The sequence below is a fragment of the Mauremys reevesii genome, linkage group 2 (genome assembly GCF_016161935.1).
Source record: "Mauremys reevesii isolate NIE-2019 linkage group 2, ASM1616193v1, whole genome shotgun sequence".
Lineage (NCBI taxonomy): Eukaryota > Metazoa > Chordata > Testudines > Geoemydidae > Mauremys > Mauremys reevesii.
The window spans coordinates 78,076,749-78,102,078 of NC_052624.1; the positions used below are offsets into that span (position 1 = coordinate 78,076,749).

At 43.1% G+C, this 25,330-nt stretch overlaps 1 protein-coding gene across 5 annotated transcripts in view; it reads left to right on the plus strand.

Moving 5' to 3' along the window:
• LOC120397414 (collagen alpha-6(VI) chain-like) overlaps positions 1–25,330 on the plus strand; it is a 117,800-nt gene that overhangs the window by 62,418 nt on the left and 30,052 nt on the right. For 3 of the 5 annotated variants that reach the window (XM_039523213.1, XM_039523214.1, XM_039523212.1), the window contains 12 exons: positions 2,030–2,092; positions 2,277–2,339; positions 3,241–3,303; positions 4,519–4,581; positions 5,310–5,360; positions 9,725–9,760; positions 9,877–9,939; positions 10,319–10,381; positions 13,482–13,517; positions 14,770–14,806; positions 17,381–17,392; positions 17,488–17,981. In XM_039523213.1, coding sequence (XP_039379147.1) covers positions 2,030–2,092; positions 2,277–2,339; positions 3,241–3,303; positions 4,519–4,581; positions 5,310–5,360; positions 9,725–9,760; positions 9,877–9,939; positions 10,319–10,381; positions 13,482–13,517; positions 14,770–14,806; positions 17,381–17,392; positions 17,488–17,981 — 1,044 coding nt within the window. Of the gene's footprint in view, positions 1–2,029; positions 2,093–2,276; positions 2,340–3,240; positions 3,304–4,518; positions 4,582–5,309; positions 5,361–9,724; positions 9,761–9,876; positions 9,940–10,318; positions 10,382–13,481; positions 13,518–14,769; positions 14,807–15,054; positions 15,161–17,380; positions 17,393–17,487; positions 17,982–25,330 lie in introns of those variants that run through there. The other 2 variants (XR_005593782.1, XM_039523215.1) reach the window with 2 other exon arrangements.

A 25,330-nucleotide genomic window follows, 5' to 3' on the forward strand; every position in this document is an offset into this window, starting at 1 on the left:
GGGGACCCACATGCTGCCCCCCTACACAGCAAGCAGGACCACCTGGCCTCCTCTGCATCGAGTGTCTTCAGCAGCTCTTCTTTAGACCACAGGATTTGGCTCTTACTAGATCAGGCAGCCTGGAGGATTTTGTGTTTCAGACAAACAAACAAAAACCCAATGCCGTTCAAATGAAAAGAGAAATTAGTGTTTTGTGATCAGGGCTGACAAAGAACTTCTGATGTCTTTTAATTGCGCAGAGAGGGCCAAAACTCCTCTCACTAATGTCCATGCCGTTTTACTATTTGTAATGGCTTATAGAAGGTGCTCAACTGACAGCACCAGAGTTAAAGTGGTACAAAAAAATAAAGTACTTTGCCATCCAGCAGCAACATGGCACTTTTTTCCCTATTTTCTGAGTTTCACCTCCAATCAGCTTCTGCATTCCAGGAAAACAAAAAAGGCAGACTTCAAATACTCTGTGACAATGACTTTTTGATTACAAGAAGTACAAAAGGCAACCATTCTGAGACAGGGATAACCACTGAGCAGGCTGGCGGCTCAGCGGGGGCTGGCAGCGCAGCGCAGCGCGCGCCGCGCCGCGTCGTCCCTGGCGGGTCCTCTCTTCCCTCTCGCTCGGCTGCTGCGGCCTGCCTGCCGCGGAGCCTCCGGAGAGCTCGGGACGCGCCGCGAGTGCGCCGGCGCGCAGCAGGTCCGCTGTCCCCTCCGTCTCCGGGCCCGCTGGGCATGCGCATGCGAAGCTCCCACCGAGCCAAATGCCGCCCCCCGGAAGCCCCCCCGCTGCGCCTGCGCGCGGCTGGTGCCCTAGCCGCCCCTGCCACTGAGCAGAAAGACACTAAGTCTGCTGGAGCCTAGGAGAAGAAGTGTGTATTGTACACATGAACAACACTACTCGTTTTAGGTAAGGTTGCAAAGGAAAAGAGAAAGTGGTAAGGAAGAAAAGAGAAAGAAAGAAAAAAGGGAAACACATAAGAAAAAGAGAGTTTTATCTCTGGGCCTGATCCAAAGCCCATTGAAGTCAGAGAAAGACTCCCATTGATTTCAATGGGCTTTGGGTCCAACTCCAATGTGCCTTTTCTCATACAAGGCAGACTTGTATGAGAAAATCACGTATACTCCAAAATATAGAGGGACATACATTTTTCTAAAGCTGGCATTGTAACAGAGGTCCTATGTTGCAGTATCTTAACTTTGGCTACCACTAGGTTTGTTCAAATCCATGTGTTTTTTCTTTTTCTTTTGATTTCCGTCCCAGTTTAGTCATAGTACGAAGAGGGCAGAATTCTTCAGAACTGCAAAATAAAGTGTTTTAAATCCAATTTTCCCCATGGCTTTGTTTTTCGGAATTGCCTGAGTTCCAAAGAATCCTTGGACATATGTTTATAATTTCCCCAATGAAAGAACACCTCCAGTGTTCCCCAGAACTGCTTAGAGCTAACCCATACATTTGACTCAGTCCAACAGACACAATATGAAGAGATCTTTCTCACAGATATCAGTTGAACTGACTCATGCGCAGATGACAGCTTTGTGTGAGTGATACTCCGCTACTGATCTTAAAAACTAACAATTTTTCCACAAAGATTTGGGGTGCAGCTTTCTGAGCAGCCGGAATTAAAATGGGAGGTATATACCGGTGCCCACCTCTGGGAAAACTCTCAGTGCTGGGCTAGATTATGAGCAGAGGAAAGAAGGCTCAAGAAACTCTCCACTCCCACCACCTTTATCACCTCTATACTGTGTCTAGTGATAATTCTTGCACTGACTGAGTGGGCTGCACTAGATTAGTGCTGACATTGGCCTGCTGAAATTAATTCATCACCCTGTGAAACAAATACAACTCGCCTTTCCCACTCCCTCTCCTTCATCCATCTCAGACCCCAAAACAGCTGATGTTTCTTCAATGGTGGTTGCTGCTTGCAAATCACTGTAGCCTTCTGGAAATGGGAGTAATATTGCTTGATCAGTTTATTTGTAGATGTAAATGTGTCATGAAGTAAAGTGGTGTGTTTCTCTCACTTTCTGGCAGGGTGAGCAAGGAGATCGTGGTGAACCCGGTTATCCAGGAGATCCTGGCCTACAAGGCTCACAGGTAGCAGAAAGAAAGCCTGAGTTAGTTTGCATGACATGTGTGGAGAAAGCATGCTGTTAGGTTCAATTTTCTATTTTCCTTTTGGAATATTTTGTTCACACCAATTTCAAATACCCTGGGTGAAATTCTGCCCTGGCATATTAGCAACATTATAATTTTTTTAAAAATGTCCTTTATCCACCAGGGTCTAAGAGGATTACAAGGGATCAGAGGCCCTCCAGGACCACAAGGAATACCAGGCCTTCGGGTTAGTTTTAAAGAATATATCCTTATTTTGCACCTTTTGCTTGTCAACTTCTCAACAGTGTGGTTTTTCAAAATTATATTTGGATCTTTGTAAATAAGGTCTATGTAAGTGGAGGATTTTTTTTTGCTATAAAGCCTAGTAATGAACATCCAAATGAGAAAGCTACACTAGTCATTTTAGACCTTGATAATATGGTGCCAAAATAATGGTCTTGAAAGCAAATGTTGGTTTGTAAATCAGGAGAGAAGAGAAACTTTGTGTTATTGAGCTCTTTCATGGTTACAGTGAAAACACTTACGTCCAGATTCTGCTCTGTTATCCTGGTGTATACTGGAGTAACTCCATTGCTTGCTCTGGGCATATACCAGTGTAACTAGAGGCAGAATCCTACCCTTAGTTAGTAAGAGTTTTCATTTGGGAGTGGCTATAGGGACTTGCCTTGTATTCTGATGAAAGAATAGCGGACAGCATAGATGCTGTGGGCTGAATTCTGTTCTTGCTTACACTGGTGTAACACCATTGACTTCAACAGTGTTACTGCGGAGTTACACCTGTGTAACTCAGTCAGGATCTGGAGCAATAGATCAAGATTTAGGCATAAACTTCAATTGTGTGATGAGACTCGTGCTTTCAGATCCAGTTACTTTGTGTATGTGTAGCCTCTATGATGCTTTAACAAATAATATCTTAGGAATATTGGAACTCTCAAAGTGTTTACATGGAAAAGAGAAAAGAATTTGCATGATTGTCTTTTGCACATCACTATTACTGTGATTCCCGAAAGCGTTGAGAAATGCCACTGGATGGGCCAAATGTAATGAATACTTCTAGAGCCATTCCAAGCTCTGGCGAACATTAGTTTTTCTCTAATGCACCCTTTAATTTGTGTTTCTGATTGTAGGCTAATCCAGGAGTGCCAGGTGCTGCAGGCGCTCCTGGGAATCCAGGGCCCAGAGGACCAAAGGTAAGCATTTTAAGAAGTACATTGCATTTCTGCAGCACCTTTCATTCAATGATCTCATTGAACTTACAAACACAAAACCCCTCTGATATTCGTTAGCATTATTATAGTTTACATATGGATAAATATGGGCAGTGAAGCTCAGGCCCAGTGTATTTAGGCACTTAACTCCCTGATTTCAATGGGAGTTAGGTACCTAAATGTCTTTGAGGATCAGGGCCTAAGTGACTTATTCAAGGTTCCCCAATCAGTGGCAAAGCTACAGTAGGATGATACATGTGGAACCTGACTTCTCATTTCTTGTTCTAATCACCAGATACCTTGGTTCCCATCCTGGCCTGGGTCACTCACAAAAAGCTCTTGTGTGCTGGGGTGCAGGTGTAACCCATAGATGAGTGTGTTACAGTTCCCCCTCTATGCCCAATCAAGCAAGACAGTGGCCATCACATCGGAATCCACCAAGCATGCCTACTGTGGGGATGATTAGGTCAAGCGGATATTAGACCAAATGGGTTGAAATCCACATTTTTGGTCTGATATCATGTTAGGAGGTTTTGATTTATGATTTGTTTCTTTATAAGACTGTTTAGCCCCTCCTTGCCTTTAATTGAATTACCTGTGGTAGAATCTTTCATATGTAGTCTAAATCTATTAAAGAAAAGCAACAGTATAATTTATACATAGTGTTTCATCCAAGGATTTCAAAGTGCTTTACCAATATTACTTGACTCAGCCTCCCAACTTCTCTGAAGTAGGTATTGTTAAACTCAATGTGTACAGAGGTAGCCTGAAGGTAAAGATAGTGGAAGTGAGAAGACCAAAGCTGGGAAAAGAACCTAGGAATTTTAACTCCCTGTCTCCACCCTGTAGCCACCAGATAATGCTGCTTCCTACTGGAATAAGTCACCATCTAAGAAGTGCTGTGCCACATTCAGTCTTCTCAGTTCGGTAACAATGGGAATTTTGCCAGAGTAAGGCCTGTGGGATTTGGCTGCACGTGTGCACATAGGATTGCCTTCCAGTTCCTATGAGACGAAGCCCCTGTAAAAGCTTTGAGTCTGATCTGCTATTGAACTTTTATGACTTGCAGCTTTTAATCTGCAGAAAATGCAAGCACAACTCTTACCTCAGTGACCAAACCCCTTGTACTAAAAACAAAATGCTCCCTGGTAAGCCAAATGTTAAAGTGTAATATCTTTTATATTTAAATTATAATAGGGTGAACCTGGAGATCCTGGTGAGATGGGTCTGCTGGGACCCCCTGGCCCAAGGGGGATGCCTGTAAGTCTTGCTCTTCCGATTTGGGTTCTCTGTGTTAACTGCTGGGAGTTGTGAGGCCTTGCAGTTCATCTCATTTTCTTTTTCATTCTATGTTTGTCCATTTGGGATATTTTAAAATCTTTTTGCTCAGTTTTCAGTCTTCCCACTAATATCACAGCCCTCTTGGCTGTATTATGCTGGAGGTAGGACTAGATGATCATCAGTGGTGTGTTGTGGTCTTAGTGTCTATGTATCTTTATTTTGTTGCAAGGAAGACACTTGCGCTTTTTCAGCCACCCATCAGACAGAAGAGTAGAACAACTTATTCTCACCTTCAAGCCACTATCGTACAATCATATTTCTTTGTTATGGAGTCCAGGCAAATGAATATGCCAGTAAGATGCCATCTCTGTATAGGACCAATCCTCTTCTCCTTTCAAGAGCTCCAGGGAAAATTTCTCTTGTGGCTTGGAGAGAAGAATTTTGCCTTCAGACCCTGGAGGAAGAGAGAAAATATAAGGAAGGTGTCCCGTAGATTGAAGAAGAGGATATTGGCTTTAGGCTGTATCTTCTCTTGATGGCTTTTGCCATAGCTGCTACACTGTGTCTGTGACACCCTCCACTATAGAATCAGCCATAGCTGCTAAGGGCCCAAAATCATGAGTGCTCCTTTAGGCCAGTGGAGTATTAAATGTACAGCTAATTCTATATTTGAAACTAACCAACAGTATCTTTTCCAACCCATGCAGGGCCTAGATGGCAATGATGGCTATGGTCCTGCAGGAAACAAAGGAGCAAAGGTGAGATGAAGCAGAGGTCTCAGTCATGGAACGTCACGCCTCATAAGATACCAGTCAGATTTATTTGTCATGACCAAGGAAATTTCAGACACTGTCCGAGTCCCTCTCCAGAATGCGAGAGGCTAAGCCCATCCCTGGTTGTGTGTACCTGTGTATCAGGCTTTCTGAATTTGGAGCTGCAGTAGTAGTAGTTACCTCCAGTTCTGGCTCAGTGGCTCCTGGAACATTGCCTTGGTGCAGACACCATTCACAGACTCCCGCAGTCAGTAAGGGTTGGAAGGAGAGCTGTCTCTCAGCCCCAAGTGAGTGGTGGCATGTATCTGTGTCCCTGCAGGAGGAGTCCTGGGAGGGAACTGTTCCCAGGAGCGGCTCTAGCTTTTTTGCCACCCCAAGCACGGCAGTCAGGCAGCCTTCGGCTGTGTGCCTGAGGGAGGTCCCTGGTCCCGTGGATTCGGCGGCATGCCTGCAGGAGGTCCACCAGTCCCGCGGCTTCAGCATACCCGCCGCCAAATTGCTGCTGAATCTGCAGGACTGGTGGACCTCCTGCAGGCAAGCCTCTGAAGGCTGCCTGACTGCCACCCTCGCAGGGACCTGCAGGCCGCCCCCCATGGCTTGCTGCCCCAGGCACGCGCTTGGAACGCTGGTGCCTGGAGCCACCGCTGGCCATTCCTTCCTTGTTGTGAGGGTAAAGTGGGGGATTCAGTTTATTGTACTGACTTTTGGGATACAGCTTATTTCCCCTCCCCCGAGTGCACCCAACCAGCTACTCTAGCAGGTATGTGGAGGGCAGAGCCAAGGGTCTTCCCATTTCCTGCCCCATCCAACCGATTTGTTCATCGAGGGAAGTACTGGTCAAGCTGCTTCCCTGTCTGTGGTGGCCAGAGAGCAGTAGCTATTTGAGGAGCCCTTACTTGGTTGAGCAAGGGTATCAGAGGAGAGATAGAGAGGGAACTTACATCCCCATGGGCTTATGCTCAGTAAGGAAGAGCTAGGGGTCATCTAGCCCTAAGTTAATATTTATTTACAAAAATAATTAAATCAGGGGTCGGCAACCTTTCAGAAGTGCTGTGCCGAGTCTTCATTCATTCACTCTGATTTAAGGTTTCATGTGCCAGTAATACATTTTAACGTTTTTAGAAGGTCTCTTTCTATAAGTCTATAATATATAACTAAACTATTGTTGTATGTAAAGTAAATAAGGTTTTTAAAACGTTTAAGAAGCTTCATTTAAAATTAAATAAAATGCAGAGCTCCCCGGACCAGTGGCCAGGACCCAGGCAGCTCGCGTGCCGCCTTCGGCACCCTGCCATAGGTTGCCTATCCCTGAATTAACTAATCTCTTCTAAAAATAATAGAAACCATTTACAATAAAAGATCCAAAGTAAGGGCCAGGTCTAAAATTGGTATAATTCTGTGTAGCTCCATTGGAATCAGTCGATAACTCCTCTGCACTAGTTGACGATCTGGCCCTCTAATCTGTGAACTTCTCCCTGGATATTTGTATTTAGTAGTTGTTTTTTGTTTTGTTTTGGGTATGGACACAGGAAGGGGGAAATTTGAGCAAAAACAGCTTGTGACGCTGTCGCTCAATTCCCTTTCCCGAGTAAACGGAGAGATAGCAATGATTTACTAACAAAAAATGTGTAACACATTGCAAGGAACCATTTGAAAGATAATCCAGCCATAACATTTTACAACAATAATAATTCAAAAATCCCACAATATTCATTCCAATCATTATGAATATTTATCACTCGGAATAAAGAGAAAACCCTGCATACAACAAATGATGATAAAAGATTTCTGGACACCATCCACTAAAAACTGGATTTAAGAAATAAGAAAGTCTATCAACAGGCAACATTGTAATAATCTTTTCCAAAAATAAATCTGAGGGGAATAGATGAGTGTCAATCTCAAAACTTGCTCTACTGCATTTGCTTTCTTCTGTGTAAAATTTTTCTCTAGTTAATCCCCAACAACTGTTCTATTTAAAGGCCATAAACAAAAAAGAGACAAAAGGAAAGACAAATGTTGGGAAGGAAGGTTTTTCAAAAATATAGAAAGAACGTGCAAGCATACCCACGTTAGCTGTTATTATTGATACACCTCACATTAAATGTTAGATAGTGTGTCATGCACAAACAACACCCTGAATCTTCTCAGTCTTGATCTAAGCATGCATTAATAATTCCTTTTAGTTCAGATGTAAACAAATGGCATACCAGGGGCCATCTTCCTGGTGCCTTTTCTTCTTAGCAAAGTTTCCTAACACCCCCCCGAGTCTTTTCTTTCATTAAGAGAAAGAGAAAATTCCTTCATAATTTTATGCTAGGCAAACTTCAGCTAAATAATTACCTGTTTTCACCAGTCTGCTGCAGTTAGCCTGAGCTCTCTTAAGGGTGATAATGGCAGCTCCAATAGACATTGCTCCCTGGACGTTCTGAATACATTTCTATTGGTTAAATCACTTAACTCCTTGATAGCTACCGTGGGCCTTGTCTATATGAGAATCTCTCTTATTGAACTTAAATCTGTTTTAAAAAGATTTAAACTGGTTGAAAACCTTATGTGGACATGCTTATTGCAATTTAGCTTTAGTCAGTAGCATAGCAACCTGCTTGGCGAGAGGAGCACAGGCTGCAGGAGGGAAGAGTTTGGAGGAGGCACTGGAAGTCAGTTGCTGTGCTCATGGCTAGAATTCTAGCTGCAGTTGCAATATCACTGTAAACAGTTCTCTTAATAAAGAGCCAGTGTAGTTTTACAAGCGTGGAATCCTTTCATGTTATGACCCAGCACGCTGTACATGAAACAAGGAATAGAGGAATTGCCAGACTGGATCAGACCCAAGGTCCATCTAGTCCAGTGTCTTATCCCTGACTGTGACCAGCACCAAATGCTCCATAGAAAAGTTTAAGCCAGGGGCTCTCAAACTGAGGGTCGGGACCCCTCAGGGGGTCATGAGGCTATTACATGGGGGGTTGCGACCTGTTAGCATCCACCTCAAACTCTGCTTTGCCTGCAGCATTTATAATAGTGTTAAATATATAAAAACGTAATTTATAAGGGCGATCGCGCTCAGAGGCTTGCTACGTGAAATGAGTCACCAGTACAAAAGTTTGAGAACCACTGGTTTAAACCCTGCAGTAGGCAGAAGTGAGGTAATCTGCCCATACATCATATCCTTTTCTCTAAGAACTAGAGATTAGTTCTGAAGCATGAGGTTTAATATCCCTTGCAAAAATGTTATTAAATATGTTAACTCTGGATATTTTTGTTACCAGTGTAAATATCCAGTTCCTTTTTGAACAGTTCTTGCCCTCAACAACTTCCTGCAGGCATGAGTTCCACAGCAGAAGGGGGAGCCAGGGCTCCATCCACTCCCTACCCTTTCCCACCCTTTGGGGGACTAAATGGATAGCAATCTGCCTAATCGCTAGGTGAGCTTGGCCAGTTCTAAGCCTTATGTGAGCCATGCAAGGTTCTTTATTTCCCTTCTCCCTCAAGGTGTGCCTGGCCAAAACTGAGGCAGAATCTAATCCAAAAAAAGGTTGGGATCCTCCTAACAACAAAGGGAACAACCTTAAATATAGTAATCCAGAAAGGTTACTATAAATTGTATAGATTCACTAGCTAACTTACACTTCATTAAATGCAATGTCCTAGGAAAACAAGCCTACCATTCAAATGGGAATAAATTATTATGGTAGAATCATGTTTGAAGGATCTCTTGGGCAACCCCCCATTAGTGAGCTTCCTAAATCAGACACGTGCATGGGACAATCCTACACAGACACAGAGCGAATTTTGCTAGTTTCTTTGTCCGGAAAGGCTGTACTTTAGCTCTGACTGGTACTCATGGAAGCTATTAACATTTCTTACCTGCAGCCAAATAGCACACAAAAGACTGTGAAATAATTTCCTTCCTTTGAAAAAACAAACACGACAACAACACAACGCTATTTTCGATCTAACACTTGAACCTGAATGCCCCATTGATTGATATAAGGGTGGGGCCAACACAGTGGTACCATTAGGAAACAACTCCTGAAAAGTAAGATTTGAACCATATACTATGGTTATATGATCACTAAAATAGAATTCCACTTTATTTCACTAAAAAAACCCAAAAAATTAATAAAATAGTAATTAGAAGAGAAATAAAAACTGTTGGAAATATTTAAATTGCTGTAGCTTTAAATGGGGCCATTTGAGGCTGAGAAATGGCTGTTGTAGCTTAAATTGACTGTAACTAGAAATCCTTAATTTTTTTCTGATTAAAAACAAAATATCTTCTTCAAATAAGGAGCAGTGAAACGGTTAATAAAATTTTAAGGTCTGTTTCTCTTTTTCTCTGATACCAGGGAGAATCTGGATTCCCAGGATACCCTGGTCCACAGGTACAATACAATGGATATTTTCTGCTTTTGGTATATGTTGCTTTGCACTGTGTGTGTCTATTTTTTGTGTGTGTGTGTCCTTCACTACAGAGATTCTGGTTTTGATTAACTTGTAGGGAGAAGATGGTGATCCAGGCAGTCAAGGAGATAGAGGGTCCAAAGGAATTAGAGGAAAAAGGGTAAGAATAATAAACACTCTTAGTCTTTCTGATAAGTACATGTGAAGGGGGCCTTGAATAAAGTTTCTAGAATTTAGTCCCTATCCAGAAAGGGATTGAAAATCAGTCTCATTACTTTATTGCTTCAAGGTCTCAGAGGTATGATGATCTCAGGCATATTAATGTTCTTCACTGATTTCTATTACTTATGAGGGCTGTTCTATATTGTATATTACGCTATCTTTATTTAAATTGCAGTAGCCAGCTCCTCAACTGGATTTCAATGAAGCTATGGAGATTTTCGTCAGTGATGGATCTGCTCCCATGTCTGTCCTTATAAACATTGAATCAAAAAACTGAAAATTTGACTTGGTAACTATTCTTCAGTTTCTATTTTTAGGGCAATGCTGGCTTTCCAGGTTCAGAGGGAAATCCAGGGGACCAAGGGCCACCAGGACCACAGGTACCACATTTAAAACTGAGTATTAACCTTGGGATTTGGGATTAATCATGCATTTGACAATGCTGCTTACAATAAAATGTAGTTCACTAATCAAGCGTGCATAGACAGATATATCCTGCCCTCAGCTGTGCCCAAGAAAACCTGGAATGGCATGGGTTTAACTGAGGACAGAATTGTACCTTCCCCATTGTTTTTTCTCCCAGGGAAGATAAAAATTGATTTTAAAAAATCAAAATTGGATTTTTATTTAATTTAAATACATTTTTCTTTTTAAAAACAAACCTGTTTAAAATTAAATTTGAAATTATGACAACTTGTGTTAAGGCCAAAATTTACTATAGTCTATTGAAATCGTTTAAATAAATACATATAATGCGGCATCAATGAGGCCACCTCAAATATTAAAGAGTTCCTCTTTTTTAATTATCTACACAACTGGGGGGAATATCATTTATTTCAATGGGAGTTAGACACTTAATTAAGCTCTTTACTGTCTGTAATATTTTATGAATATTATAATCTGCTTAGGTTTCTAGTGGGATTTTCAAAAGTGACTATCTGCATCTTTAAGCACCTAAATACCTTTGAAAATCTGGTCTGTGATAACCCAAAACAATCTGTGAATTTACTGACTAAATTAATACTTTGTGTAATAACTCTATTAGTTTACATGTAAAATATTTTGATAAGTATAAAAAGTAGGATTTAAGTGGTTTCAAGTAATAACAGACAGAACAAAGTAAGTTACCAAGCAAAATAAAAGAAAACATGCAAGTCTAAGCCTAATACATTAAAGAAACTGAATACAGGTAAATCTCACCCTCAGAGATGTTCCAATAAGCTTTTTTCACAGACTAGACTCCTTCTTAGTCTGGGCCCAATCTTTTCCCCTGATACAGTTCTTACTAGTTCCAGCTCAGGTGGTACCTAGGGGATTTCTCATGCCTGGCAGCCCCCTTTGTTCTGTTCCACCCCTTTTATAGCTTTGGCACACGGCAGGAACCTTTTGTCTCTCTGGGTCCCAACCCCTCCTTCTAAATGGAAAAGCACCAGGTTTAAGGTGGATTCCAGTACCAGGTGACATGGTCACATGTCCTGTGAGACCTCAAGCCTCCATTCTTCCCCGCCTGGCTTACAGGGACACAGAAAGGCTTACAGGTAAACAGAGCCATTTACAACCAATTGTTCTAATCAATGGGAGTCATCAAGATCCTAAGCCACCATTAATGGCCCACACATTGCATAATTACAATAGGACCTCAGAGTAATATTTCATATTTCTAGTTTTAGATACAAGAATGATACATTCATACAAATAGAATGACCACACTCAGTAGATTATAAGCTTTGTAATGATACCTTACAAGAGACCTTTTGCAAAAAGCATATTCCAGTTACATCCTATTCACACTCATAAGCATATTTCCATAAAACATATGAAGTGCAAGTCACAGGGGGGACTGAGACCTGGAGGTCACACAGCAGGACCAGTTCCTGAGCTAGGAATAGAACACAGGTTTCTTGAGTCCTAGTGTAGGGCTCTCATCACTACCCCACACTGCCTCCCTAAAGAAAGAATTAACTTACTTTAGGAACTAAGAATTCTATCATTCACCATTTTCAAAAATAATGAGAAATGCAAAAATTAAAGATCTGAATAAATGTATGTTAATCAGTATAATTGCTTAAAAATGTGTGTAGCGATTGTGTATCCTCCTGGTGAGCAAAGGGAAGTACCAAATGTAGTGTGAAGGTTATCCTGAGTTGCAAAGCAACATGTTGTAATGAACCTTTCTTTAAATACAGTTGCAAACTCAGATTAAAATCAGTTATTTAAGTTAAGGTTTCCTCCTTGATGATTTTAGATAATGATTAAAATTGGTGACTTAAATCACTTTTATTTCAATCAATCCTCCCTGTTTTGTCCTTAAGGGAGTCTGTTGCCTCACACTGGAGCGGGATCCTTGTGGGGACCCAGGACAGGGGGGTCCCTCTATGAAGGAAGGGAGCTGCCTGTAATATTTTCCAAATATTATATGTTCCATCCGCTAGTTTTATAGTTCCTGTGGTGTTTGCTATATAATTACTTATGGGTAAATTTAGGCATGGGTTAGTTTGTATGTAGACAGGAAAGTGGGCAAACATTGCCGGTAGCTACACATTCACTGATTCTTTAAAGACAATATAGGTGTTGATCCCTTTAAAGATTACCTCTGACATGTTGGGTTCAACACTCCTGTCTTGACACAGAGGAGAGGGAATTCCATTCAGATGCTGAAACAAAGAACTTCAGAGTGAATAAAAACATGAGCCCCTGAAAATGAGGAGAAAGAGAAGCAGAGACTGCAGGGGTACAGACTGTCCACCCAGTCCCAGAGATAGGAATGTTTGGATATGTAGGCCTGCCTACATTTTAGATAAGACAGAAGCATGCAGACTGTTCTGTTAAATCATTTTTCTTATTATGCTGCGTTCCTACAGATAAGATGAAACAATACTTTGTTTTGAAAAGGCTGTTTGGGTCCCTGTTTCACACACTAGTCAGAGTTCCCCAACGGGAGTCTTGCAGGCCAGCAAAATACAGTTGGGCCTGCTGAACAATCATGATTGGTACACAAAGTGCTGTACCCCGGCACCCGGTCTGAGAAGGTGAAAATCGTGGGATTCCATCCCAGAGAGGCGAAGACAAGAGGTCTGTCACCTGGCGGGATTGCACTCGGATACTGAGAGGGGTCGAATGTGCAGATATATCTAAACCATGACACCCCACTAGCAAGAACTTTGGAAACTAATATAATCCTGAGTGATGCCACTTCACAGCAGCAGCAAATGCTGAGTTTAGGTAACATGCAGGAAAAAACTCTTTGGAGAAAGTACATCAAAATGTCAGTCTTCATCTCAACTGTACAACAGTCTACAGACATCCATGTCAGGAAATAGTCTGGACAATCACATTGGAAAGTCATAAATAGTTGTCAAGAAAACAACACGTGTGCCTGATTTTTTCTTCTACACCTCTGTCATCATTAAATATATATTAAATATGTTCCTGCTCCTAACATGAGAGTGATTTTCTAATCAACTGTTAAATTTGTTCCAGGGCACCAAAGGACCAAAAGGCACCATAGCCATGGCGGTATGTAATCATCTCATTTCTAAAACCTAAGTGCATGCTACATGTAGTTAACAGTTTCAGTTTTTTCCATTTAAGAAGCATTGACTGTACAGAGTTTTCTAATAGCCATTGAAGGAAAGCTTCCTTCATGTGCTTGTTGCAGTATAACAGTTACAGTCCTGTGTGAAATAAATAACCAAGGACTTAGAAACATTTTTTTAAAACCAGGCAAAAGTTTTGCAAACAATTTAAACATTAAAACTCTTTTCTCAGTTATGTGATTTGGACTAGTTTACAGAACCTCAAAAGGGACTTAGGGATAGACCCTGCCCTCTTATATGGGTGTGCTAGAGTGAGGAAAGAGGGTAAAAGGAGCCTTGACCCAAACACACACTTTTCCAGGGTAAACAGCAAAGTAACTTGGGAGGAGGGAAATGCAAATTCTCCTCTCTCTTTGCATTTCCTTCCTCCCAAGTATTGGCTAGAAAATCGACCCCACACATATTATCCCCCAAAGCCCTTTGACGTTCCTAATACTTTCCAGAGATTGCACTGCTCAGTCTCCTGGAGCAGTTACATACAATTTCACAACAACGCATACACAATTACATTTTTAATACAACGGACCCTCAAATTATTAAACTTAAATCAATAATGTTTATCTTAACCTGGACAAAGCTTATGGAATTATTGCAGGTCTGTCACAAGTCTGGTAGCTAAGGCACATGTCCAAGTCAGGCAAGGTCACTCAGCAGTCAATAGCATGAGCTAAGTAGGGGGCACCTGCTGCTCCTTTTCCAAGGTGCAGAAATATGCCCCTCACAGAATAGTGCTCTCCTCATCTTGTAGAATCCTGCCAAGACTATCAGGTTTCCCCTCTGGCACCCAATCCACTCCTCCAGCAGCACTGGCCAGGCCAATGACTGTCCCATGATCTTATAGATCATAATGCACAGATACATTATACAAAATGAACAGTTCAGAATGTATCTATGTCATACATTTGAGAAAGGTTAAGTGTCCAATGAAACGTAGGAAACTTCTACTATAGTGTTAGGGTAAGATCCTGCTGTCAAGTACACCAGTGTACATCCTGAGTAATGGCACGGACTGTAAGGCTGTAACTTTGGATTTATGCAGGGTTAAGTGAGCTCAGGACTTGGGACCTGATCCAGTTCCCACGGGAGTCAATGGAAAAAGTCCCATGGATTTTCCAGTGGGAGCTGGCTCTGGCTCTTGGCCCTTAACCATCTTTTCATTTTTCCCTCTGCAGCCTTGTAGACTTGTTAATTTCACACGAGAAAACTGCCGTAAGTACTGGTTTTATTTATTTTCCCCTGCTGGAATTTGCGTAACCATATTTTTTAAATGGAATCATACTGGGCAACTCAGTGGCTCAGGGGATGGATCTGAGGCTCTAGGGGGCTGGTATCAGTCTGGCACAAGCTGGTAGTGACTGAAAGTTGTTACCTCTGGTGGCTATTGAGCAATGTATGAGAAACGAGTTTGTACTCCCTGTTTATTTTTTCTGTGTCTGAATCATTAACCATGGTCACAGTCCTCGTTAATGAGCAACCTTGATGGCAGACTCAGCACAGAGGCCATGGACTGAATACGCTGTGGAAACTGAGCTACCATCTCCTGAAGAGAGCTGACCCTTCCAGGTACAGGCTGGGTCACCTTGATGGACAGTTCAGGGAATCTTGCACTGCCACTGCCTGTGCTGTACCCATTCCATGGATAAATACAATGTGTTAGCCTCCAAGGCTACCTTGCACTTGCATGTACTATACTCATTTTAAAAATATAAATGAGATACACATGGAGTCAATATAGATTTCAGCCCATCCGTTTTACATTTGATAACACTGTCAAACTCATCAGGGAAAAAAGTAAAGCTATAGAAATGTATCATTTCAACTATGCCTTTGGAAAAAAAAATATATACATGTTGTATCCCACCCACTTTTGAAGCTGGGAATTGGCAACATGGGATAGTTCTCTGTTCACTCCCTCTGGGGCACCTGGCCTTGGCCACTGTCAGAAGACAGGATACTGGGCTAGATGGACCTTTGGTCTGACCCAGTATGGCCGTTCTTATGTTCAATTTTACCTGCAAGCCCAACATTCATTTCCTTTGTATAAAAACCAAACCAAACCCCCACTCTCACTAGCAGCCACCCCTGTGCTTATGTTATAATTAGCCTTTTGATGGTAGTGGCAGGTAATCACCCCTCTACGGGGACTGAACTTTTGACTTTGCAAGCTGTACTGGCTTGAAAGCACAAGCTCTCCCTTAATTGGCTCTCATTAATATTTCCTTCCTCTTTGTGTCTCTCTCATTTGGGCTAACCTGCTCTCCAAAGTACCTTGCCCAAGTAACTCCACTAGGTACTGAGGAACTCTGTGCTGGAGAGGGGAAAGTACCTTCCTATCACCTGCCCCTCAGCCATGGAGCCCCCACCCACCTGTGCAATAGAACACACACAACCTCCACACCTCTGGGCTCTGGGCCACGTAGGAGGTAAATACCCTAAGCATGGCCTCCTTAAATTCCACTCAGCAGAACTGCACCTGTTTGACTGCTGTAGGGTCCTCTGCACCAGTGGATAGGAGAAGAGAAGGTACAATTTCCCCCTTGATGACAGAAGCAAATAATATAGATTCTGTGGCCCATCCAAAGGTTCAAGCAGCTTTGAATCAGGCTCTTTATTCAAAGCAAGGGTATCACATAGATTCATAGAAATATAGGGCTGGAAGGGACCTCAAGAAGTCATCAAGTCCAGCCCGCTGTGCTGCAGCAGGACCAAGTAAACCTAGAACATCTCTGACCAGCTTGTCCGGTTTGTTTTTAAAAGCTTCCAATGATGGGGACTCTATGACCTCCCTTGGAAGCCTATTTCAGAGATTAACTCCCCTTATAGGTTGAAAGTTTCTCCTAATATCTAACCTAAATCTCCCATGCTGCAGATTAAGCCCATTACTTGTCCTACCTTCAGTGGATATGGAGAACAATTGATCACTGTCCTCTTTATAACAGCCCTTAACATATTGGAAGACAGTTCTCAAGTCCCCCCTCAGTCGTCTTTTCTCAAGACTAAACATGGCCAGTTTTTTAATCTTTTCCTCATAGGGCAGGTTTTCTAAGCTTTTTATCAGTTTTGTTGCTCTTCTCTGGACTCTTTCCAATTTGTCCACATCTTTCCAAGCTAAATTGTGACACCCAGAATTGGACACAGTACTCCAGCTGGGGCCTCAGCAGTGCCAAATAGAGCAGGACAATTACCTCCTGTGTCTTACATACAACACACCTGTTAATATACTCCAGAATCATATGAGTCTTTTCTGCAGCTGTGTCACATTGATGACCCATTCAGTCTGTAGTTCACTATAACACCCCCAGGTTCCCCTTCAGCAGTACTACCACCTAGATCGTTATTCCCCATTTTGTAGTTGTGCATTTTATTTCCCCCCAACTATAGTACTTTGCACTTGTTTTTATTGAATTTCATCTTGTTGATTTCATATCCATTCTCCAATTTGTCACAGTCATTTTGAATTTTAAAGCTGTCCTCCAAAGTGCTTGCAACCCCTCCTAGCCTGGTGTCATGTACAGATTTTATAAGCATATGCTCTGCTCCATTATCCAAGTCATTAATGAAAATATTAAATAGCTCTGGACTCACCCTTGCAGGATGCCTAGATATGTCCTCCCAATATGACAGCAAACCATTGATAACTATTCTTTGAGTCCAGTCCTTCAACCAGTTGTGCACCCACCTTATAGTAATTTCAAGCCACTGTATGAATGGATACAATCTAATCAAGGTCATTGTAAAATAAAATAATTCTCTTTTTTTCTCTCTCCCATCGCTCCCTTCTAGCTTGTTTATCAGGTAAATAGCTCTATACTCAGTTTCTTCCTTAGACTGTAGAAACTATGACAACATTGGTTTATGGATACCCTTTCACACAGTACGTTTATTTCAAGGTACAACCAAATGTCCAGTATATCCCACTGAATTGGTGTTTGCCCTCGATATGTCTGAAGATGTTACCCTAGCAGCATTTGAAAGAATGAGGGATATTGTGATATCTTTGCTGCGGGCCATCAAGCTCAGCGAAAGCAACTGTCCGACTGGTGCCCGCGTCTCCATAGTTTCATATAATACCAACACAAAGTACCTCATCCGATTCTCGGAATTCCAGAGGAACAACTTGCTGCTGGAAGCAGTCCAGAGAATACCGCTGGAGAGGTCCTCGGGCAGGCGCAATATTGGAGTGGCCATGAGATTCATTGCAAGGAATGTGTTCAAGCGGGTTCGTCAGGGTGTTCTCGTAAGAAAAGTTGCCATATTTTTCACCAGTGGCCCATCACAGGATGCTACCTCCATCAACACAGCAGTGCTGGAGTTCAGTGCCCTGGATATCACTCCTGTGGTGATTGCCTTCAGTGAAGTCCCTAATGTCAGACGTGCCTTCTCGGTAAGCCGGCTGCCTACAGCAAATGGGAAATCTCAGTGAGAAATGATCCTTTTGACTAACAGTTGCTTTTCTAATTCATGAGAATATTTATGCATTCAAGTTAATAACTTATAAAAGGAAGGTTTAGATGAGGGGTTCTCAAACTTCAAATCCCTTTGGGGGGAGGGATAGCTCAGTGGTTTGAGCATTGGCCTGCTAAACCCAGGGTTGTGAGTTCAATCCTTGAGGGGGGCCACTTAGGGATCTGGGGCAAAAATTGGTCCTGCTAGTGAAGGCAGGGGGCTGGACTTGATGACCTTTCAAGGTCCCTTCCAGTTCTAGGAGATTGGTATATCTCCAATTATTACCTTTTTTTTCACTGCACCCTGACCCCCCTTTGGGCAATAAAAATTACTATGCAACCCCAGGAAGGGGGACTAAATCCTGAGCCAGCCTGAGCCCCTAGTGGCCTGTAACCTGAGTTCCACTGCCCAGGTTCCTAGCCCCAGTAAGTCTAAGCCAGTCGTGGCAACCTCATTAAAATGGGGTCCTGACCCACTTTGGGGTCCCGACCCACAGTTTGAGAACTGCTGGTTTAGATCATAACAGCTTTTAAGAGAATATTTTAGTGACAGCTGAATTTAAATTAATCCTGATTTATTTCATGAGCATGAATAACAAACAACTGACTCACTTCGGTTATTGGCTCTCATGGTGTAAATCCAGATTACACCGTGCTCCTTTCACTTGCTGTTTCATAGAATGTTCCATTCTAATATTGATATTTGCTAAGCATTTATCAGGGAACACATACGGCTTGGTTTACATACAAACCTGGGGCCATATTTTCTGGAGAATTCAATTGCAGAAGACTTCAGAAAAACCACTCCATTTTCCCCAAAGAAAACTGAATTCAGTGAAATATTTTAATAAATGCATTGCCATTAGCTACAACAGAGAAGAAAGCTTTTGTCTTAAAATATGATTTTAGACTGAAGGACAGTAAATAGAAAAATAAATATTGCATACCGTATGCTACCAAGCCTTAAAGAAAACATTTCAGGGGTTGTTTAACGTTTTTGGTTCTGCTCTGCAAAGAAATCCTCCACAAATGGGACAAGGGGTTCCATAGTCCTTATCTGTGAATTATTTCTAGATCAACTGCGCTCAGTTTTAAGTTAAACAAAAAAGTTTTTTCTTGTTGCCAGCCCTTCAAATTCAACCTAAAATGCAAGCTGAGTTCTCTCCTCCTTCTGTATTATCAGCAATAGCAGGCATTTCCTTTGTTTAAAACATTGGTTATCTTCTCAAAGAAAGATCAGGCTGGTCTGGCATGATCTACCTTTTGTAAAAACATGTTGTATTTTATCCCAATTACCATTTATCTCGATAGCCTTAACTACTCTCTCTTTCAAAATTTGTTTTAAGACCTTTGATTCACTTGGGGTCAAACTAATGGGTCTGCAATTTCCCAGATCTCTTTTCTTTCTTTCTTAAATATAGGTACACAATATGCGCAATTCTCCTTCCCTAGGTTACAACCCCTGAGTCCACAGATTCATGAAAATCACTCACTTTTGGGCTTGCAATTTCATGTGCCAGTTCCTTTAATATTCTTGGATAAAGATTATCTAGGCCCCCTGATTTCATCCCATTAAAATGTCTGAGTCTGGCTTCCACCTTGGATGTGGTAGTTTCTACTTCCATATCCTTGTTCCCATTAGCCACCCTGCTACAGCCCCCAACCTCCTCATTACCCTTATTAAAAACTGAGGCAAAGTATTCATTTAGGTGTTAGTCCATACCTAGATTATCTTTAATCTCAACCTCAAGTCTTAGTGGTTCCACTTCTTCTCTCCTTTTTTTCTTCTTATTTTTATGGCTAAAGAAAATGGACCAAATTCTCCAATTGCACCAGTGCAACCCCTCAGAGGAGAATTAGGCCTTGTGTCTTTATCAGTTTTCTTTTATATTACATGGATATAAAAAAAATAAACAGGATAACCTGAGATTTGTTTCTAGTCTATAGATTCCCAGAACTGGCTCAAGTATTGTGACTCTGAAATCACTCTGGCCCCAACTTGGAGAGGTGCAAAGTGAAGCAACCAATTAGTGCTCATGTACCAAAGTAATACATGTAGTATAAGAACCTGAATAGAATAAATCACCTATTTGCAGTAATTAGAAAATAACGTTAACCAAGGCTCCTCATCCTCTTTCCTCTCAACTAGACTGTATAGGGCCAAATCTTGCATTCTTTACTCAAGCAAAAGCCCCACTGGTGTCATAAATACAGATTCAAAATAAAATTGATAAATAAAATATAGATTCAAAATAAGACTGTATGGTTTATCCCACTGTTGCCTCAATTTATGCAAGTTGGGGAAAAACAGAATCACAGATATCTACCTTCTGGCATAAGCAGCTTGTGTACCCTAGCACTGTAAGTGAAGTTAACAACATCAGCTAACTTCAGTAACAAAAACCTCATAATGAACACCATGTTACATGTATTCACAGTACATTTTAAGAGGCAGTCCTTATTACCACCAGAGTCACAAGGAATTTTGCCATTAGGAAGTTAAGGATCAGATTCTGTTTTCCATTGTTAAACACAGCTAATCTGCCTGTTGTGTAGCAATATATTAAAATCAATCAGATGAATAAAAGGCATATGTCTGGCCACCACAGTGGAAGGTCACACTGGCAAGCTAAAGCAAAACATTTCAGGTCTGTGTATTTTATTCTTGCTCTAACAAATGCTTTCCCAAGGGCAAGACCATACGGAACTGTAATCCAAACAAACTAAGACTATTGTGAAGCCTCAGATTTACTTTAATTTATTGTCTACATTTCAGTCTTGTTGTTTATTCCTTGGGTTGCAAAATTCATTTTCTTCCCTGGAGGGTTCCTGACATTTCTTGGAAGTTCAAACAAGAGGCGACTGGTAACTGCTGATAGAGGGGGGGGGAGGGAAGGGCACAATTTAAAAGTGCTGATGGTATGCAGCAGCCTTTAGGGCAAGTACTCAAGAGACACAGGAGTTTTGATTTCTAGAGCTACTTTTGATGTCATGTTTTACAATACGATGTAATAGCACACGGAGACTGTTCTAAAAGAGAGCTACACATGAAAAAGCTTTCAATTGTACTGATGTATGTTGTCAGATGCCACTGGTGTGGTGCTTTGCTCTGTTCAATGTTGATAAAAGTCAGCTGCATGTGTGTGTTCCCTCTGTGTGCTGCCCCGGCTCTGCAGATCGCTGGCACAGCAGACCACGTGCTTTTAGCAGCCTTCCTCTTGCCAACTTCTGTGAGCAGGGCCTGCCTCTGGCTCACAGCTTAACTTTGCTTTATGTTAGCAACACCTTGACCATTACTTCAGTTCAGGCCTCAGGCCTCATACTGGGCCTCTGATACAAGTGTTTATGTCTCAGGGCCTCATCTTACTACTGTAACCCTTCTGCCCCTTTGAGTTGGCAGCAACAAGGGCCGGGTTCAGTATCCAGGGGTTCCGTTTCAATAACACAATGCAAAACCGGCTCGAGCCCCCACCCAGTGACCTGGGACAATTACCTACCACCCCCCCGGGCGCCTCTAGGAGGCAATACTTCCCCACTCGCAAGCACAGAGTCCGAGTGTAGCAAAATCCTTTTAATAAAGGAGGGAAACAATGCGGCATCACGTTGGAGAGACACCACAAACAGGACTATACACAAACCATAAGCAAAAAACCCACCCCAAGTACATTTGGCACTGTCCTTTCCTCCTTAGGGTCTTAAGTCCAATCACCCCAAAGTCCAACAACCCAAGAGTCTCAGTCTCTGGTCAGTGCCACCCCAGAGTTCAAAAGTTTATCTGCAGAGTTTTACCCCCCCAGCCTGGGTGGAAATGGGGTGGGGGCACACGCAGGGTGTTAAGGGACACCTTACGTGGGCCAGGGCCAACTGCCCCGCTTCTCCGTGGAGTTCTGCTGTAGCCTTCACCACGACTGGCTCCACTCCACCAGCTGTGCCGCTCCTCCAGCCAACCCGCGAACCGCTCCACAGGCTGCGCCAACGTGCTGCAGACTGCTCCGCTCTGCCAGCTGCTTAGCAATCGATCTTCAGGCTCCCCCACTCAGTGATCTCAGCTCAGTAAGCTTAGCTCTTTTAGTGATTTCAGCTCTTGTAGTAAAGGAGCCCCAGTGCCACCTTAGCCCAATGTGAATTCACGTCAGCAGCCTCCAGATGGACTCCTAAAGGATTCAAAATTAGCTCTGCTCTTTAACAGTGGAGAGAGGAGGAAGTGCAATTGGTGTTCCAGGCCCTCAAAAGGGGCCCATACCATCAGGTACACACACCAGTCCCCAGCCTCTCTCCCTCCACTGGGTTTTGGAACCCATGTCCCTTGTCTAGCAAGTACTATTTAATGTAGGTTGAGTCATTTCTGTCATAAAGAAGTCTCATAGTTCCTCATTCACATAATTAAGGTAACAGCCCCTTTTTTTCCTTCCTGCCCCAATAACAAAGAAATTGGGGATTCCACAGTGTGAAAATAACCATCCCATGCTGCTGTGTGTTATGCTAAGTGGAGTGAGTTTACCAATGCAAATGCACATTCCTAAAATTCCTTTGCCCACTCCTCATAATGTACCACCAGATGTCAGGGTAGATCTCATCCTGACTCTGCTTACATCCTCCCCCCAGCCAAGAATTTGTCGTCCCGACAAATCACATTCCCTACTATACCAACTTACTGGTCCCCTCCAAAGGGCCTCAGATAGCCCACTTTAGCTTTCACAAACCTGTGTGCTAAATGTATTGGCTCCTCACTAATCACCCCAGGTGCATCGTAAGTTAGCCGTTTCACTGGTATTATTACTCTGTCTCGCCTATGGAGAATCTCTGTTGCTGTGGTAGGGGGGACATCCTCTTGAGTGACGGATGGGGAGGTTTCCTGTGAGTTCCCCTCGGATACTGGCATAGGCCCCTGCATTTCTAGTTCTAACCGTGGAGGATCGAAGGTGCTTGGGACATCTTCCATCTGTATGTCACCACTGTCCAATAATCTGTGTAAGTCATTACACGGGGGTTCCACCAGTGGCTCAGGAGTGTCAGGAATGGGCCTAAATACTTCTGCCATAGGGTTTAGGGCGGAAGAGGAGGTAGTCTCTTTTGATTCAGCTGATCAAGACTGCAATCTTGTCTTCATCCTAGGATACACCATGGTTGTGTCTTCCTCCTCAGACTCACTCTCAGATGTGCTGAGTAGGGGTAGGTTAGCTGCAGGAGGCCGGCTGTCCACGTTGGGAGGTGGCTTTGGTACAGTACCTTCGTTCTGCCCAATTGCCCTGTTGTGGCCCATCTCATAAGGGCTGCCTACCAATTCCCCCACCGGGAGCAAAAGGTTTCTATGCACGGTCTTTGTCTGCCCTGGACCCTCTTCAGGTTTGATCTTGTAGACCGGCAGGTCTCCTAGCTTTTCCATGACCAAGTAAGGTATTGCCTTCCATCTGTCAGCTATCTTGTGTTTGCCAGCAATACCCAAATTTCGCAGCAGGACTCTGTCCCCTGGCTGGAGCTCTTGCAGACGTACTCTAGCATCATATCGATGTTTGTTACGATCTGCATTCTTCTGAGCTGCAGATGTAGCTAAGTGGTAAGCATCCCGCAGCTTTTCTCGTAGTCGGGATACATATTGCTGATGGGTTTCATAGCTATCACCATCCTCTGATACACCAAAGCACAGGTCTATGGGTAATCTTGGTTCTCGCCGAAACATCAAGAGATATGGGGTGACTCCCGTAGCATCATTCTTGGTGGCGTTGTAGGCGTGCACCAGAAATGCAACATGTTGGCTCCAGGTTGCCTTCTGCTCTGGCCGCAAAGTCCCTAACATATCTAACAGGGTTCGGTTGAACCTCTCTGGCTGAGGGTCACCCTGCGGGTGATAAGGCGTTGTCCTCGACTTTTTAATTCCTGCTATCCTCAGCACCTCCTTCAGAAGGTGACTCTCAAAGTCTCGTCCCTGATCCGAGTGTATCCGGGCTGGGAATCCATAAACTGAGAAATATTTTTCCCAAAGTACCCAAGCGACAGTGGTGGCCCTCTGATCACGTGTGGGATATGCCTGCGCATATCGCGTATAATGGTCGGTCACGACCAGAATGTTCCCAATATTCCTTTTGTCCACTTCTAAAGACAAGAAATCAATGCAAACCAGCTCCAGAGGTTTGTTGCTGGTAATGTTCTTCAGATATGCAGCTCTTGTGGGCAGAGTTTTCCTTTGAACACATTGAGCGCAGGTCTCACATTTCCTGCGAACATCTTCAGCCATCTGGGGCCAATAGAACCTACTTCGGATAAGTTCCAGGATCCTCTCCATCCCTAAATGTCCAAAGTCATCATGCAGGGCCCTCATGGCCAGGGCTCTGTACTCTTTTGGCAGCACTAGTTGGTTCCGTTGCTTTTGTAGAGAGTCTGTGGTCACGCGGTGTAGCACTCCCTGAATCAGTTTTAGCTTGGTCCATTCTCTCAATAGTAGTTTGCCCTCTGGGGTAGGTGGGACAACCTCAGCTGGGCCTCGCCCCTCCCTTTTGGCAAGTAGTGTATCACGAATGTCAATATCTTGCAGCTGGGCTTCCTGCCAGTCAGCCGCATTGAGCACGGGCAAGGGAGATTGGTCCAAAGCAATATAGTTCACTGAAGCAGAAGGCACGCATTCAGGGGGCAGGCCCAAAGCTTCAGCAACGCATCCATGAAGGCTCTCATGGGCCTCCGGCTCTCGGCGACTCACACTGCAAATAGCTCTCACTCCATCCGTGGGTATCACAGCAACTCCTGGTGCTTGTGGACGCCTGGACAATGCATATGCATCTACATTGCTTCTCCCTGATCGGTATTGTCGTGGAAAAATTGACCACACCGTTGATTTTGGGTCAGACACACTGAGGCACCTTTATTAAAATACCGATATGCATAAAGGGAAGGTCAACATGGCCCCACACAAAGAAGGTGGGGGTAGCTGCCTTGTCTTTAACAGATTTTCACCAAGCTTATAAAGGCTAAAACCACAAAGCATAATTACACATCACACACATTATACTTTATTAACTCCTTATTTGGCATACTTTCTTATTTTTAGCGAGCCTGTCACTGCCTTTCACCATCTAGGGGTTTTCCTGTTATTGTATAAATGAGGTTTTCATTGGTAGTCTGCCTGCCTGTAAGACCCCTCCTTTGCGGTTGCGTTGGATAAGGCTCTTGTCGCATTCTAGCTGAGCTTCCCTCAGTTCCCCTTTTTCTGGTTTCTTCATCACCCCCCCCCCTCGTGCCCCCTATATACAGACAAACAAATTTTGCAGAAGTTAACCTTTGTTCTATATAGCAA